This window comes from Muscardinus avellanarius, assembly GCF_963383645.1.
Source record: "Muscardinus avellanarius genome assembly, chromosome: 10".
NCBI classification, from domain to species: domain Eukaryota; kingdom Metazoa; phylum Chordata; class Mammalia; order Rodentia; family Gliridae; genus Muscardinus; species Muscardinus avellanarius.
Window position 1 is genome coordinate 28,549,696 of NC_137796.1, and position 12,928 is coordinate 28,562,623.

Genomic DNA, 12,928 nt, shown 5'->3' on the forward strand with positions numbered 1-12,928 from the left:
TACCAGAGGAAAAAAAAAAAAAGAAAAAAAAGAAAAAAATAGGGTTGGGAATGTAGCTTGAAGTTAGAATGCTCCTGGGTTCCATCCTCAGTACCATAAAAAATAAAAAAATAAAAAATGTGATCAACGTTATGGTACCTAGTTCTATGTTTTTACCCATTAGCCCTCATGAATGACACTTTATTGGGCACAAAACTATAGGGAAGGGCCAGAGGACTCAAAGATAAATAAAACCAGATCCTACTGTTTGACATTCTTTTTTTAAATGTGTGGTGCTAGGGATTGAACCCTGGGGCATTCTACCTCCAAGCTATACCCTTAGCCTGATTTTTTAATTCTTTATTTGAAACAGGGTCTCACTAAGTTGCAGAGGGCCTCACTATAAGTAGCTGAGGCTGGTTGCGAACCCAGATCCTCCTGTCTCAGCCTCCCAAGTACTGGGATTACATGCGTGCTCCACCACACCTGGCTTCTGTTTGACATTCTGAACATTCTTACAGAAACAAAGATCAAAAAGGGCATCCAAGAAATCCACCCTTGCTGGGCATGGTGGTGGTGTAGACCTGTAATCCCAGTACTTGGGAGGTTGAGACAGGAGGATTGTAGGTTTGAGGCCAGCCTCAGCAATTTAGCAAGACCCTGTCTCCAAATTAAAAACAAAACAAAAAGGGGACTGAGGGTGTAGCTTAGAGGTAGAACGACCCTGGGTACAATCTGAGGAGTCCTAGGCAGCAGAAACGAAACATGGTCTAGCTAAGGGTGAAATGAAATACACTACATACACTTGTCTAACAGCCAATTAGGTAACAAACAACCCATTTCAAAGGGCAACAAGGTACAGAGGAAGTCTCTTGCCTGAGTCATTCCTGGGGATGACAAACTGTGGTCCGTCATCCCAGGCTCCTGGACCCCTGGAGAGTCATCAGGTGGCTAACGCTTTGTCACATGTGAGAGAAAGGCAGGGTGTGCGATGTGGTGAGTTACAGTAGTTGGCTTAGGACCAGCAGGAGTGTTGTTCGTGGAGGCCAGCGCCCGTGGACGGCCAGGGCCACCACATGGCTCTGTGTGCCCTCCCTTTACCAATATCGGCTGGGATGGCCTTCTTGGAGACTGCTTACGTGCTGTTACTGCTGGTGCTTGAATATTCTGTTCTGTAAGATCCAGGCTGCTCTCTAAGTTCATCTCATACAGCTAGATTCTGGTTAATGGAATGCAGGCTGCTGCCTTCTCAATGGTTAGGAGTATAAAAAGTTAATGAGGAAGCTCTAAATAAGAGATTGCTCAAGAAGCTTATAAATAGCATTAAACCTTTTATATTTTGTAAAGCCAAAGTACGTAAAAATATAGTAATGAATAAACAAAATAAAACAAAAATACAGGCCTTCCATATCAGGCAGTTTCTATTTTGGGTTGTGTGGAAGACAGGCCGGCACTACTTGGCAAACTGAATTCCTCATTCAGCTCACTTTAGATATAATACACACTGATGAACAGTTACGGGACTGGTAACACCCCAAAAGCAATCCAAGGCAGAATAAAATGTTGCCTAATGTAATATACACAGGAGGCACAGCCAAGCAGAGCCTCTTACCTGTGTCCGCAGGGCTTCAGCTGCGTGTCTGCTACCTCGTCACAACAAAGGGAGCAGCAGTTTTCTCGGATGCTGACTTGCTTCAACAGAGCAAGACGCCTGTGCCTGAGTAAACAGAACAGTTTGAAGCTTACACTGTCAACAGGTAAATGGGCTCAAGGCAGTGATAGAGAATGCTTTGAAAATGCTCTGTACATGTGAGATATACTATGTACTCCTACGCTTTCTTCAGTGAACTAACTTCCTCCTTCCTTCCTTCCTTCCTTCCTTCCTTCCTTCCTTCCTTCCTTTCTTTCTCTCTCTCTCTCTCTCTCTCTTTCTTTCTTTCTTTCTTTCTTTCGTTCTTTCTTTCTTTGCAGTACTGGGGACAGAACCAGGGACATTCTACCTCCACGCTATACCCCCAGCCCTAATTTTTATTCTTTATTTTGAAACAGAGTCTCACTGAGTTGCAAAGGGCCTCACTAAGTAGCTGAGGCTGTCCACGGTCCCGGATCCTCCTGTCTCAGCCTCCAAATGCTGGCATTACAAGTGAGCACCACCATGCCTGGCTTTGTTTAGTGAAGTTTCCATAAGTGACATCTCATTTTCCTTAATAGGGAACAAAGGAGGCATGGCCATTCCTATTCTACAAAGAAATTAAACATCAGCTGGGAGCACTGGCACAGGCCTGCCATCCCAGGACTTGTGAGGCTAAGGCAGGAGGATTGCAGGTTTAAAGCTTGTGTGCTGTAGCTTAGTGAGCCTGTTTCAAAATAAAAACAGGGCTGAGAGTCAAGCTTGGAAGTGAAACACCTCTGGGTTCAATCCCTAGTACCACACCATACACTAAGTAAATACATGAAACCAACTTTAAGGAACTGATTTGAACAAGATTATACATAGTAAACAGAATCAGGAATTAAATTTCAACCTTTTAAGTTGCACAACTCTGATTTTGATGAAAAGCAGTCTTGCCTTTTCCCAAGAAAAACATGCACATGAAAGCCCACTGTTTGCTCTCTGCAAGTTGGGACACCTCGCATTAGAACTCTTCCATTACGCTTTTGCTCAGCATGGAATGGGAAAGGAGAGTGGACGGTTAGCATGGCTCTGCTGACCTACAGCCTTGACGGGCAAGGGGAGCGAGCTCAGTCCACTCAGAGGCTCACTCTGCACTAGGCAGTCTCAAGCCTTTGGAGGTTCAGCAGTGAACCAAGGACTAAGAAGACACTGCGAGGGGGAAAGCAAAGGAAATAAAATGGATAGCAGCACAAGGAGGGGGGGAGAGGGGAGGAGAGAGGGAGGGACAGAAAGAGGGAGAGAGGGAGAGGGAGAGAGAAAGGGAGAGGGAGGGAGAGGGAGAGGGAGGGAAGGAGGGGAGGGGAGGGGAGGGGAGGAGAGGAGAGAGGGAGGGACAGAAAGAGGGAGAGAGGGAGAGGGAGAGAGAGAGGGAGAGGGAGAGAGAGGGAGAGGAGGGAGGGAGGGAGAGAGAGAAGAGAAGAGAAGAGGAGAGAGGGACAGAAAGAGGAAGAGAGGGAGAGGGAGAGAGGGAGAGTGTGTGTGCACGTGTGTGTGCTGAGAGTTATAATTTTGGTCTTTGTTTGCTTTTTGTGTGGTGCTGGGGAAAGAACCCAGGGCCTTGCATGTGCTAGGCAAGCACTCTACCACTAAGCCATACCTCCAGCCCCAACGGAGTTACAATTTGAAAATGGTAGCCTAGAAAGTTCTTCCTAAGATGATGCTTGCTTATTTATTTATTTTGGTACTGGGGATAAAGGCTACATACACCCCTAGCCTTTATCGTCTTTATCATCATCATCATCACTGGCACTGAGGATTGAACCCAGGGGTGTATTAACTCTGAGCTATACCCTGAGCTCTTTTATTTTGAAACTGGGTCTTGCTGCTGGGCGTGATGGCACACACTTATAATTCTAGTACTTGGGAGGCTAAGTCAGGAAGATTACAAGTTTGCAGCAGCCTCAGCTACTTAGTGAGACCCTGTTTCAAAATAAAGAATAAAAAATATGGCTCAGAGTATAGCCTGGAGGTAGAATGACCCTAGGTTCAACCCAAAGTAACACACACACACACACACACACACACACACACACACACACACACACAAATAAATAAATAAATAAATAAATTAATTAATAAAACAGGGTCTTGCTAAGTTGCTGAGGCTGGCCTTGAACCTGTGATCCTCTTGTCTCAGCCTCCCACCTACTGGGATTACAGGCATGTGCCACCATGCCCAGCAAGGTGCTGCTTAAGTAAGACATGAAAGCAGCGGGGATGAGCCTTAGAGATGTCTGGAGAGACAGGGGAACTAGAGCAACAGGGAACCTGGATGCGAGTGGGCTATTAACAGAGATGAGGAAAGAGTGGGAGAAGCAGGAGGCCCTGAGAGGGCGACCTTAGAGCTGACAGATGGCATACGGTGCTTCACTGTACTATTTTTCTTTTTGATGTATTTGAAGTTTTCCATAATAAAGATAAGAAAAAATAGTGGAAAGAGAAGGATTAGAGACAGTATATACAATATAAAACAATTTATAAAATCCCTGGCAGTAGTAACAGGATCTACCATGAAGCAAAAAAGCACTATTCCAAATGAATAAAAATATATCAATGAATATAAGATTTTAGAGCATAGGCTAAAAGTCGTGTGTGTGTGTGTGTGTGTGTGTGTGTGTGTGTGTGTGTGTGTGTGTGTGTTACTGAAGACAGAACCCAGAGGCATCCCGCCTCTGAGCTGCACCTCTAGACTTTTTTATTTCTGAAACAGGGTCTTGCTAAGATAGTGTGCACTGGCCTTGAATCTGCAATCCTCCTGTCTTAGTTTCCCAAGTACTAGAATTACATAGAACACAGTGTCTGAGCCAGGCCTCTGCTCTTAGGCTATCACTGAAAATCTGCTGTTATAGACAATGCTGCTATCACTGTGACATGTTCTAGTTCATCTGAAAACTGTTTAGTTAATCTGAAAACGGTTTAGCCACTAAGACACAGAATCCCAGGAGAAGCACAATCCAGAGGTTTCACACAGACGTAAATTTTGAGACAAAATAGAAGCCAGGATTCCACTGTGCTAGGGAGACCTCCAGAGGCATAAGGGTTCCACACTAGCTATGTCCTGGCCAGTATGGTGTCCATGACTGCTAAGGGACTCGCTGGCACAACACATGTGACGTTAGTCAATGGAGCACCCTGCCTCACACAGACCCAGCCAGCTGCTCTGTGAAAACATGACTAACTTTGGCTCACACTGTATAGAACAAGCTTCAACTTGTAGTAATTACCAGGAAGCAGCTGGAGTCTTTTCCCAGCCGAAGGAACAGACTACATTCATCTTGTAAGGAAGACAAGTGAGCATTCATCCAATGAGACAATTAATGCCAATCACAGTTTTTGTCAAGTAACCGTAGTGAAGTCTTATCTGAGACAGCATTCACTGTCTTAATTGTAGTGGAACACTGCTGGCATCTTTGCCACATGTTGGTTTCAATGAACACAACTCATAGATGCACTTAATTTCCTAATATTTAGCATTTTTACAATGACATTCAAGTGAGATTAGTTTGTAGTTTTTTTGTGTGTGCATGCATTATATTTTTCTGGTTTTTATACAAATATTTGACTGGTAAAAGAATTTGGACATGTTCCTTCTTTCTTCCTGGGTTCTATAACATTTTAAATAATAATCAACCTTTCTGTTACCTAAAAATTTGGTAGGGATTCCCTGTGAAACCATTTGAGTTTGGTACTTTGGGAGGACATAGCTTTTAATTTTAAAATAATAATAATTTATTTGTATATATCTCTTCTGGGATCTGTTTTAGTAATATTTATTTCCCACAAAGTCAGCCTTTTCAAGGAGGTTTTCTTTTTCTTTCTTTCCTTTTTTTTTGTGGTACTGGGGATTGACCCCAGAGGCAATCTACCTCTAAGCTACACCCCTAACCCTATTTTTCATTTTGAATATGGTCTCATTAAGTTGTAGAGGGCCTCACTGAGTAGCTGAGGCTGACTGCAAACCTGGGATCCTCCTGTCTCAGACTCCCTGGGATTATAAGCATGCACCACCACACCCAGAATTCAAGGAGGTTTTCAAAATTACTTATCAAAAAAGTTGACAAAAAGTCTCTCATAAATTGTTTCAATTTTTCATAAGATGCATGTGACAGTCTGGAGGAAGTCTGGGCAGATTCCTTACCTTGGCAAAATGATTTTTTCTTCAGGTGTTAGGAAGGCATAGTCATTAAAAGTGCTAAATTTCATAGATGGTGGGTATTTGAATGGTTTTGCTCCAAAATTGAATTCACATTGTTGATATGACATGAAACTAGCTGCAGCAAAAAATCCAGATCTACAAATAAAAATGAATAGCAGTAAATAGAATTAATAAAACAAAGTAAAGTTCATACATAAAGTGGTTTTCTGAAAGTCAAGATGAGTCAGCCATACCTTGGCAGAAAGGAAGTGGGCAGATTCTATTTACTAACCTAGATGGGTCTGTGAACCAGAGAATATTCTGCTTTTATTTTCCTATATCAAACTTCAGTAGTTTTAGGTCTGAGCAAATGGGTATTTGAAATGAATCAATTACTTGAAATGAATCAGTTTCCTATGATAACTGCTTACACAAATGAACAGAGACTGTCCTAGAGAAAAGTGTATCCCACGAATCTACTCAAATTTTAGACTGAGAGGAGCTACTTACACAGTAGATGAAAAGACTTGCTTCTCAGGAGGCAGCTGGTTGCCATTTAAAAAGAAGATCATTTGCTTTTCATTCAAGTCTAACAAAAATCCTACTGTGTCTCCTACAGGATAAAGTGAAACACTGTTAGGATAATGATGCTACTACCCGGATTCTTTAAGTGGCTCAGTGGCACTGTATTAAGTCTGCTTCTTTAGCCATGGATTCAACACACTCATCTTTGTTTCTTCTGCAATCAATCTGATCACTACATACCATTATTTTCATGCATCAACAAAAAATATGCTAATTAAACTATAAGCCTTCATTTGTTAATTGAAGTGTCCCAATCTCAAAGGTGTTAAAATGTACAAAAAAGTGCATGCTGGGATAAATAAATATGGTAAGATAAAGTATGTGCTTATAGGCCTCTCTGGTGAGATTTCAAACTCCCTAGATGACAACTATCTTAAAAAAAGTTAAAAAAAAAACGCATTCATTTCCATTCATCAAATACAAAAAGACTGAGATATCATTCATTCATTCATTCATTCACTCATTCATTTTTTTTCTTGGTACTGGGGATTGAACCCAGGGCCATTCTACCTCTAACCTATGCCCCCAGTCCTTTTTATTTTTTTGTTTTGAAACAGGGCCTCACGAGGTTGATGAAAGTCTCGCTAAGTTTCTGAGGCTGGTCTTGAACCTATGATCCTCCTGTCTTAGCCTCCCAAGTTCTGGGATTACAGGCTTGCACCACCATGTCTGGCTGCTAGGTTTTTTTTTTGTGTGTGTGTATGTGTGTGTGTATGATACCAGGGATGAAACCCAGGGTCATTGTACCTCCAAGCAACATCCCTAGCCTTATTTTTTAGTCTTTTTATTTTTGAAACAGGGTCTTACTGAGTTACATAGGGCCTTGCTAAGTAGCTGAGGCTGCCCACGAACCGTGATCCTCCAGTCGCAGCCTCCCGAGTGCTGAGATTACAAGCGTGCACCACCACACCTGACTTGGCTGCTATTTTTAAAGTGTAAAAGAGCCAGGCATGGTGGCGCACGCTTGTAATCCCCGCACTTGGGAGGCTGAGACAGGAGGATCGCACAGGTTTGAAGCCAGCCTCAGCTACTTAGTGAGGCTCTCAGCAACCTAGTGAGACCCTGTTTCCAAATAAAATATAAAATAGGTCTGGGAGTATAGCCTGGAGGTAGAAAGCCTCTGGGTTCCACCCCCAGTACCACCAAATAAAATAAAATAAAAAAAAATAAAGTGTAAAAGATAAGCAAATGAAATCACATAGTGATAACCAGAAAAATGGACATTTAATGCTGGTGGAAGAAGTCTGGCAACACAGAGAAAATATTTTGAAATTCTGTGTCCCCCTTGTCAGTGAGAGACTTCATGTCTAAGGATTTACCTTGAGAAATCCAGAATGGCTTATGATAATGATTACATATATCTATTTTGGGTACTAGAGTATTCTACTTCCAAGTTATACTCCCAGCCAATTTTTATTTTTTATTTTATTTTATTTTTGTGGTGCTGGGGATGGAACCCAGGGGCATTCTACCTCCAAGCTACACCCCCCAGCCCAATTTTATTCTCTTATCTTGAAATAGGGTCTCACTAAGTTGCTGAAGGGCCACAAACCTGGGCCCTTCAGGTACTAGGATTATAAGCATGTGCCACCATGCCTGGCTTTATTTTTTATTTTGAAAGAGGATCTTGCTAATTTGTTGAAGCTGGTCTGGAATCTGTAATCCTTTTGTCTCAGCCTTCCAAGTACTGGGATGACAGGCATGCACCACTGTGCCCAGCTTATAATAATAGTTTTAAAAGGCAAAAATGAGCTGAGTGTGGTGGCACATGCCTGTTATCCTAGTATTTGTTATCCTAGTACCCTATGTAACTCAGTGAGACCCTGTTTCAAAAATAAAAAGACTAAAAAATAAGGCTAGGGATGTTGCTTGGAGGTACAATGACCCTGGGTTTCATCCCTGGTATCATACACACACACATACACACACAAAAAAATACTAGTATCCTAGTATTTTCTCATTAATTTAAGAATTTTTAGCCAAGCGTGGTGGCAGATGCCTGTAATCCCAGTACTTGGGAGGCTGAGACAGGAGGATCTCAGGTTCAAGGACAACCTTAGCAAATAGTAAGACTCAAATCAACCTAGTAAGACTGTGTTTCCAAATAAGAAGTAAAATTGGGCTGAGGGTGTAGCTCAAAGGTAGAATGCCTCTGAATTCAATCCCCAGTACCACCACCAAAGGAAAAAAAAACCCAGAATTTATATTTTGAAATGTTTTTGTAAGCCAGGTGTGGTGGCACGCACTTGTAATCCCTGCGCTTGGGAGGCTGGGACAGGAGGATTGCGCAGGTTTGTAGCCAGCCTTGATGGCTTAGGAGATCCTGTTTCCAAATTAAAAAAAAAAAAAAAAAAAAAAAAAAAGGTCTGGCAGTGTAGCCTGGAGGCAGAAGGGTTTCCAGGAACCCCAGTACCACACACACAAAAAAACCAAAAAAAAACAAAAAAAAATTTTTTTTGTATAGAAAGGGCTCCACCAGAGGAGAATTTATCAGAGAATACCATTCATGTCCATGGCAGTGACATAAAATCTAATATCCCTTTTCTCATTTAGTCTTCTTCTATTAAAACATGCTAAACCAGGTGATAAATTTAGGATGAAGAAGAATGAATACCTTCTTTCCAGCAGGGATGTACATGGGGCTTACTTCTGGCATTGTACCAAACCAGCTGTCGGCAGCCATCATAGGCACAGGAGTATTCATCGTCCCCAATGCCATAGCCTTCCTGGAGAGAGACAAGGCCCAGAGTAACGGTTAGCAAGGCTCTGCCCACTCTAACCCGGGAATATAGTGCCTGGGATTCTGAGCTTTTTTTTTTTTTGGAGGAAGAGCCACAGCTCTTAGGAGATTCGATAATGACTTCACTAACAAATATTTGCCAAGCGCCACCGTTGTTTCAGGCAATTGCACGTTTGTCAGCTTTTTGTTTTGTTTTTGTTACTGATGATTGAACTCAGTAACTCTGAGCTATATCCCTAGCCCTTTGTATTTTGAAACAGGTCTCATTAAGTTGCTTAGGGTCTCACTAAGTTGTTGAGGCTGGCCTCAAATCTTTGATCCTCCTGGATTAGCCCCCCAAATACTGGGATTATAGGTATGTGCAATCATGCCCAGTTTTTACTTTATTATTTTGAAATAGGGTCTTACTCAGTTATGAAAAACCTGTGATCCTCCTGTCTCAGCCTCCCAAGTACTGGGATTATAGCCATGTGCCACTGCTCCAGCTAACTTCTAACTTTAAGGATCAATGGATAAAAACTTTAAGGAGAAAGAGATTGAAAATGTGGGCTAAATCCAAGTAAGAACTAAGGTCTTAATGGCTTGCTTGTTCTATAAGCCATGCAATGAGGTAAGCAATAAAGTAGGATATAGTTTGAAAAATAAGTTCTAGCCGGGCGTGGTGGCGCACACTTGTAATCCCAGCATTCGCGAGGCTGAGACCTGGAGGATGGCGGTTCGCGGACAGCCTCAGCTTCTTAGTGAGGCCCTCTGCAACTCAGTGAGACCCAGTTTCAAAATAAAGAATAAAAAATAGGGCAGCGGGTGTAGCTCGGAGGTCAAATGCCCCTGAGTTCCATCCCCAGAGCCGCAAAAATAAATAAATAAATAAATAAATAAATATAAAAATAAAGAAAAATAAGTTCTAACAAACTCAGCTACAATATACTAAATTCAGAAGGATGACACTTCTGAATTAGTTGTGATGTGCACTATGCAGACTAAGTCAAGAGTTAAATGAATTTACATCTACCTGCTTTTAGGCAGGGAAGAAACTCAGCAGGCTGCTACAAAGAGAACACTGCTATCTTCTCAAAGGATGAATAAGGCTGGGCGTGGTGGCGCACGCTTGTAATCCCTGCGCTTGGGAGGCTGAGACAGGAGGATCGAACAGGTTCAAAGCCAGCCTCAGCTGCTTAGTGAGGCTCTCAGCAACTTAGTGAGACCCTGTTTCCAAATAAAGTATAAAAAATAGGTCTTAGAGTACAGCCTGGAGGTAGAAAAGCCCCTGGGTTCCACCCCCAGTACCACAAAAACAAAGAAACAAAAAACAAAGGATGAATAAGTCAGTAAATAACAACTTAATTAAACACCACCTGAGTATATGTAGTTCAACAACAGTGTGTGTGCTTGGCACGTATGAGGCTCTTGGATTCAATTCTCAGCATCAGAAAAACCCAAACCAAACCAAACTAAAAAGTCAACTAAAATTTGAGTTGATGTATAGACAAAGCTAAACAATTCTTTTCCCATCTTTACTTTCTAAAGTCTTGTAGGAACACCCTTGACAGAACACTTGTAAGAGTTCCTAGAAGATTCCTAGTCACCAGCAGGGTGGTCTAGCCATTATCCTAAAATGTCCTACCTGGAAGAACTCTACAACAGAGAGGCAATATGAGATAAAGGGGGAACTCTAATTACATTTTAGCTACAGATCAACTTCTACAAAGTTTAGAAGTAGGTGCCTCTGCCTAGTAAAAATGTACTTTAAGTCAGGCCTAGTAATTAGGAGGCTGAGACAGGAAGATCACAGATTTGAGGCCAATATCAGCAATTTAGCGGAGGTCCTGTTTCAAAATAAAATGTAGCCAGGTATGGTAGTGCATGCTTATAATCCCAGTATTTGGGAGGCTAAGACAGGAGAATTGCAGGTTTGTGGGCAGCCTCAGCTACTTAGTGAGCCCCCCCCACAACTTAGAAAGACCCTGTTTCAAAATAAAAATAAAAAAGAGGGCTGGGGGTATAGCTTGGAGGTAGGCCCTAAACTCAATCCCTAGTATTGCCCCAAAATAAAATAAAATGAATAAGTAAAACAACAGACTGTTGGGGTGTATCCTGGAGGTAGAATGCACTGAGTTTAAGACCCAGAACTAAAATAAGTAAATAAGTAAATAAATAATAAAATATAAAAATTGAAAAGGTCTGGGAGTGTAGCTCTGAGGTAAATGGCCCTGGGTTTTATCTACAGTAATAAAGAAAAATAAATAACAAAATATGCTGGGTATGGTGGCCCATTCTTGTAATCCCAGCATTTGGGAGGCTGAGACAGGAGGATTGTGGTTCGAGGATAGCTTCAGCTACTTAGTGAGGCCCTTTGCAAGTCAGTGAGCTCCTGTTTCAAAATAAAGAATAAAATATAGGTCTGGGGGTGTTGCTTGGAGGTAGAATGCCCCTGGGTTCTATCCCCAGTACCGCAAAACAAACAAACAAATAAACAAACAAGGCTAGAGGTGTAGCTCAGAGGTAGAATGCCCCTGGGTTCAATCTCTAGTACTAAAAATAAATTTAAAAAATTAAAAGGGCTGGGGGTGTAGCTCAGGGGGTGTTCCAAAGCAATCTAGATGTAATATACCTTCTTTTAACTCAACAACATTCCCAAGTAAAATTAACTTTGGTTTCCATTGGCTAGGATGGATAAAAAAAAGAGAAAAGGTAGCTAGTTTGGAATCCAGGATATTCATTTTGAATTGCCTACTTTCTGGTCACATATATTTTAACAATGGCAACACTCCTAAAAACAAACAAAAGAACACTTATCTATAGCTTGTCATTCACAGGATATTTTGAATCCTTTCCTCATGTGGGAATACCATCCTTTTTTCTGCTGTCTGACATCCAAACCTTCCTGTTCTGGGGATACAAGAAGACAAGGTCCTGCTTCCTGCTCTGTGAGTGGAGTAAGACATAACTCCACCAAGACATCACTCCTTTGACCTTCCTGTCAGACACTGAGCGTGTGAGTGACCCTACACAAAGGCCTGGTTAGCACTGGCTCATGGCAGCAGTGCTGGCTGCAGCCAGGCCAGACTGTCTTCCTAAAAGGCAAACTGTGTGTTTCCTGTCTCTTGGCCCAGACATTGCCTTGGGGTTTATTTCCTAAACCCCTGAACAGTTTAGGAGCTCCAACAAGGCTTCCAAATCATTCCTTTTTGTTTGAGAGAGTGAGTCATTTTCTCCAAGGCAGGATGTTGCCACATGAAAGGAATATGGGCTGTCCTGACCAAAGTTTTTTAAAAAATTATTTATTTATTAATTTACATCCCTTACCAAAGTTTTAACTCTTCTCCAACAGTTGGAAGATTGGTGGCTTTTGGTAATTTTCTGAGTTTCTCTGAATCTTGTTTTTTCCTCTTCTTTAAAATTTTTTAAAATTTATTTTTAACTTATACACAAACACAAAAGTTGTCCATATTAATGAGGTACACAAAGTTATGTTTCAATATAGATAAACACCAAGCAATGTTCCAGCCAGGTTATACTTATCTATTTCCTCATTTATCATTTCTTTATGGTGAAAAAATTTTAAATCCTTTCTTCTAGTTTTCTGAAATATATGGTTTGTTATCGTTACTTTCTCATCTTTAAATGGGAGAATAAGACCCTCCTAAAGTCTGAGGAAGATTGATTACACCTGAGTAAGTGAGAGATCTGCTACATGACAGATGCTCCCGAAAAGGTGAGATATTTTAGAAAAGTCAAAGTACACCCTTGGATGCTTGCTCCTTCCAACTCTCCATAAAAACATATAACATTAGACAAACTATTCCGTAGTCGG

The 12,928-nt window shown here is 41.6% G+C and overlaps 1 protein-coding gene across 1 annotated transcript in view; it reads right to left on the minus strand.

Annotated features, from left to right (window-relative positions):
• RSPRY1 (ring finger and SPRY domain containing 1) overlaps positions 1 to 12,928 on the minus strand; it is a gene marked incomplete at both ends in the record, with an annotated part of 39,235 nt that overhangs the window by 4,639 nt on the left and 21,668 nt on the right. Inside the window, 4 exons of the mRNA XM_080703284.1 lie at positions 1,592 to 1,696; positions 5,793 to 5,945; positions 6,300 to 6,402; positions 8,989 to 9,100. Coding sequence (XP_080559410.1) covers positions 1,592 to 1,696; positions 5,793 to 5,945; positions 6,300 to 6,402; positions 8,989 to 9,100 — 473 coding nt within the window. The remainder of the gene's footprint in view (positions 1 to 1,591; positions 1,697 to 5,792; positions 5,946 to 6,299; positions 6,403 to 8,988; positions 9,101 to 12,928) is intronic.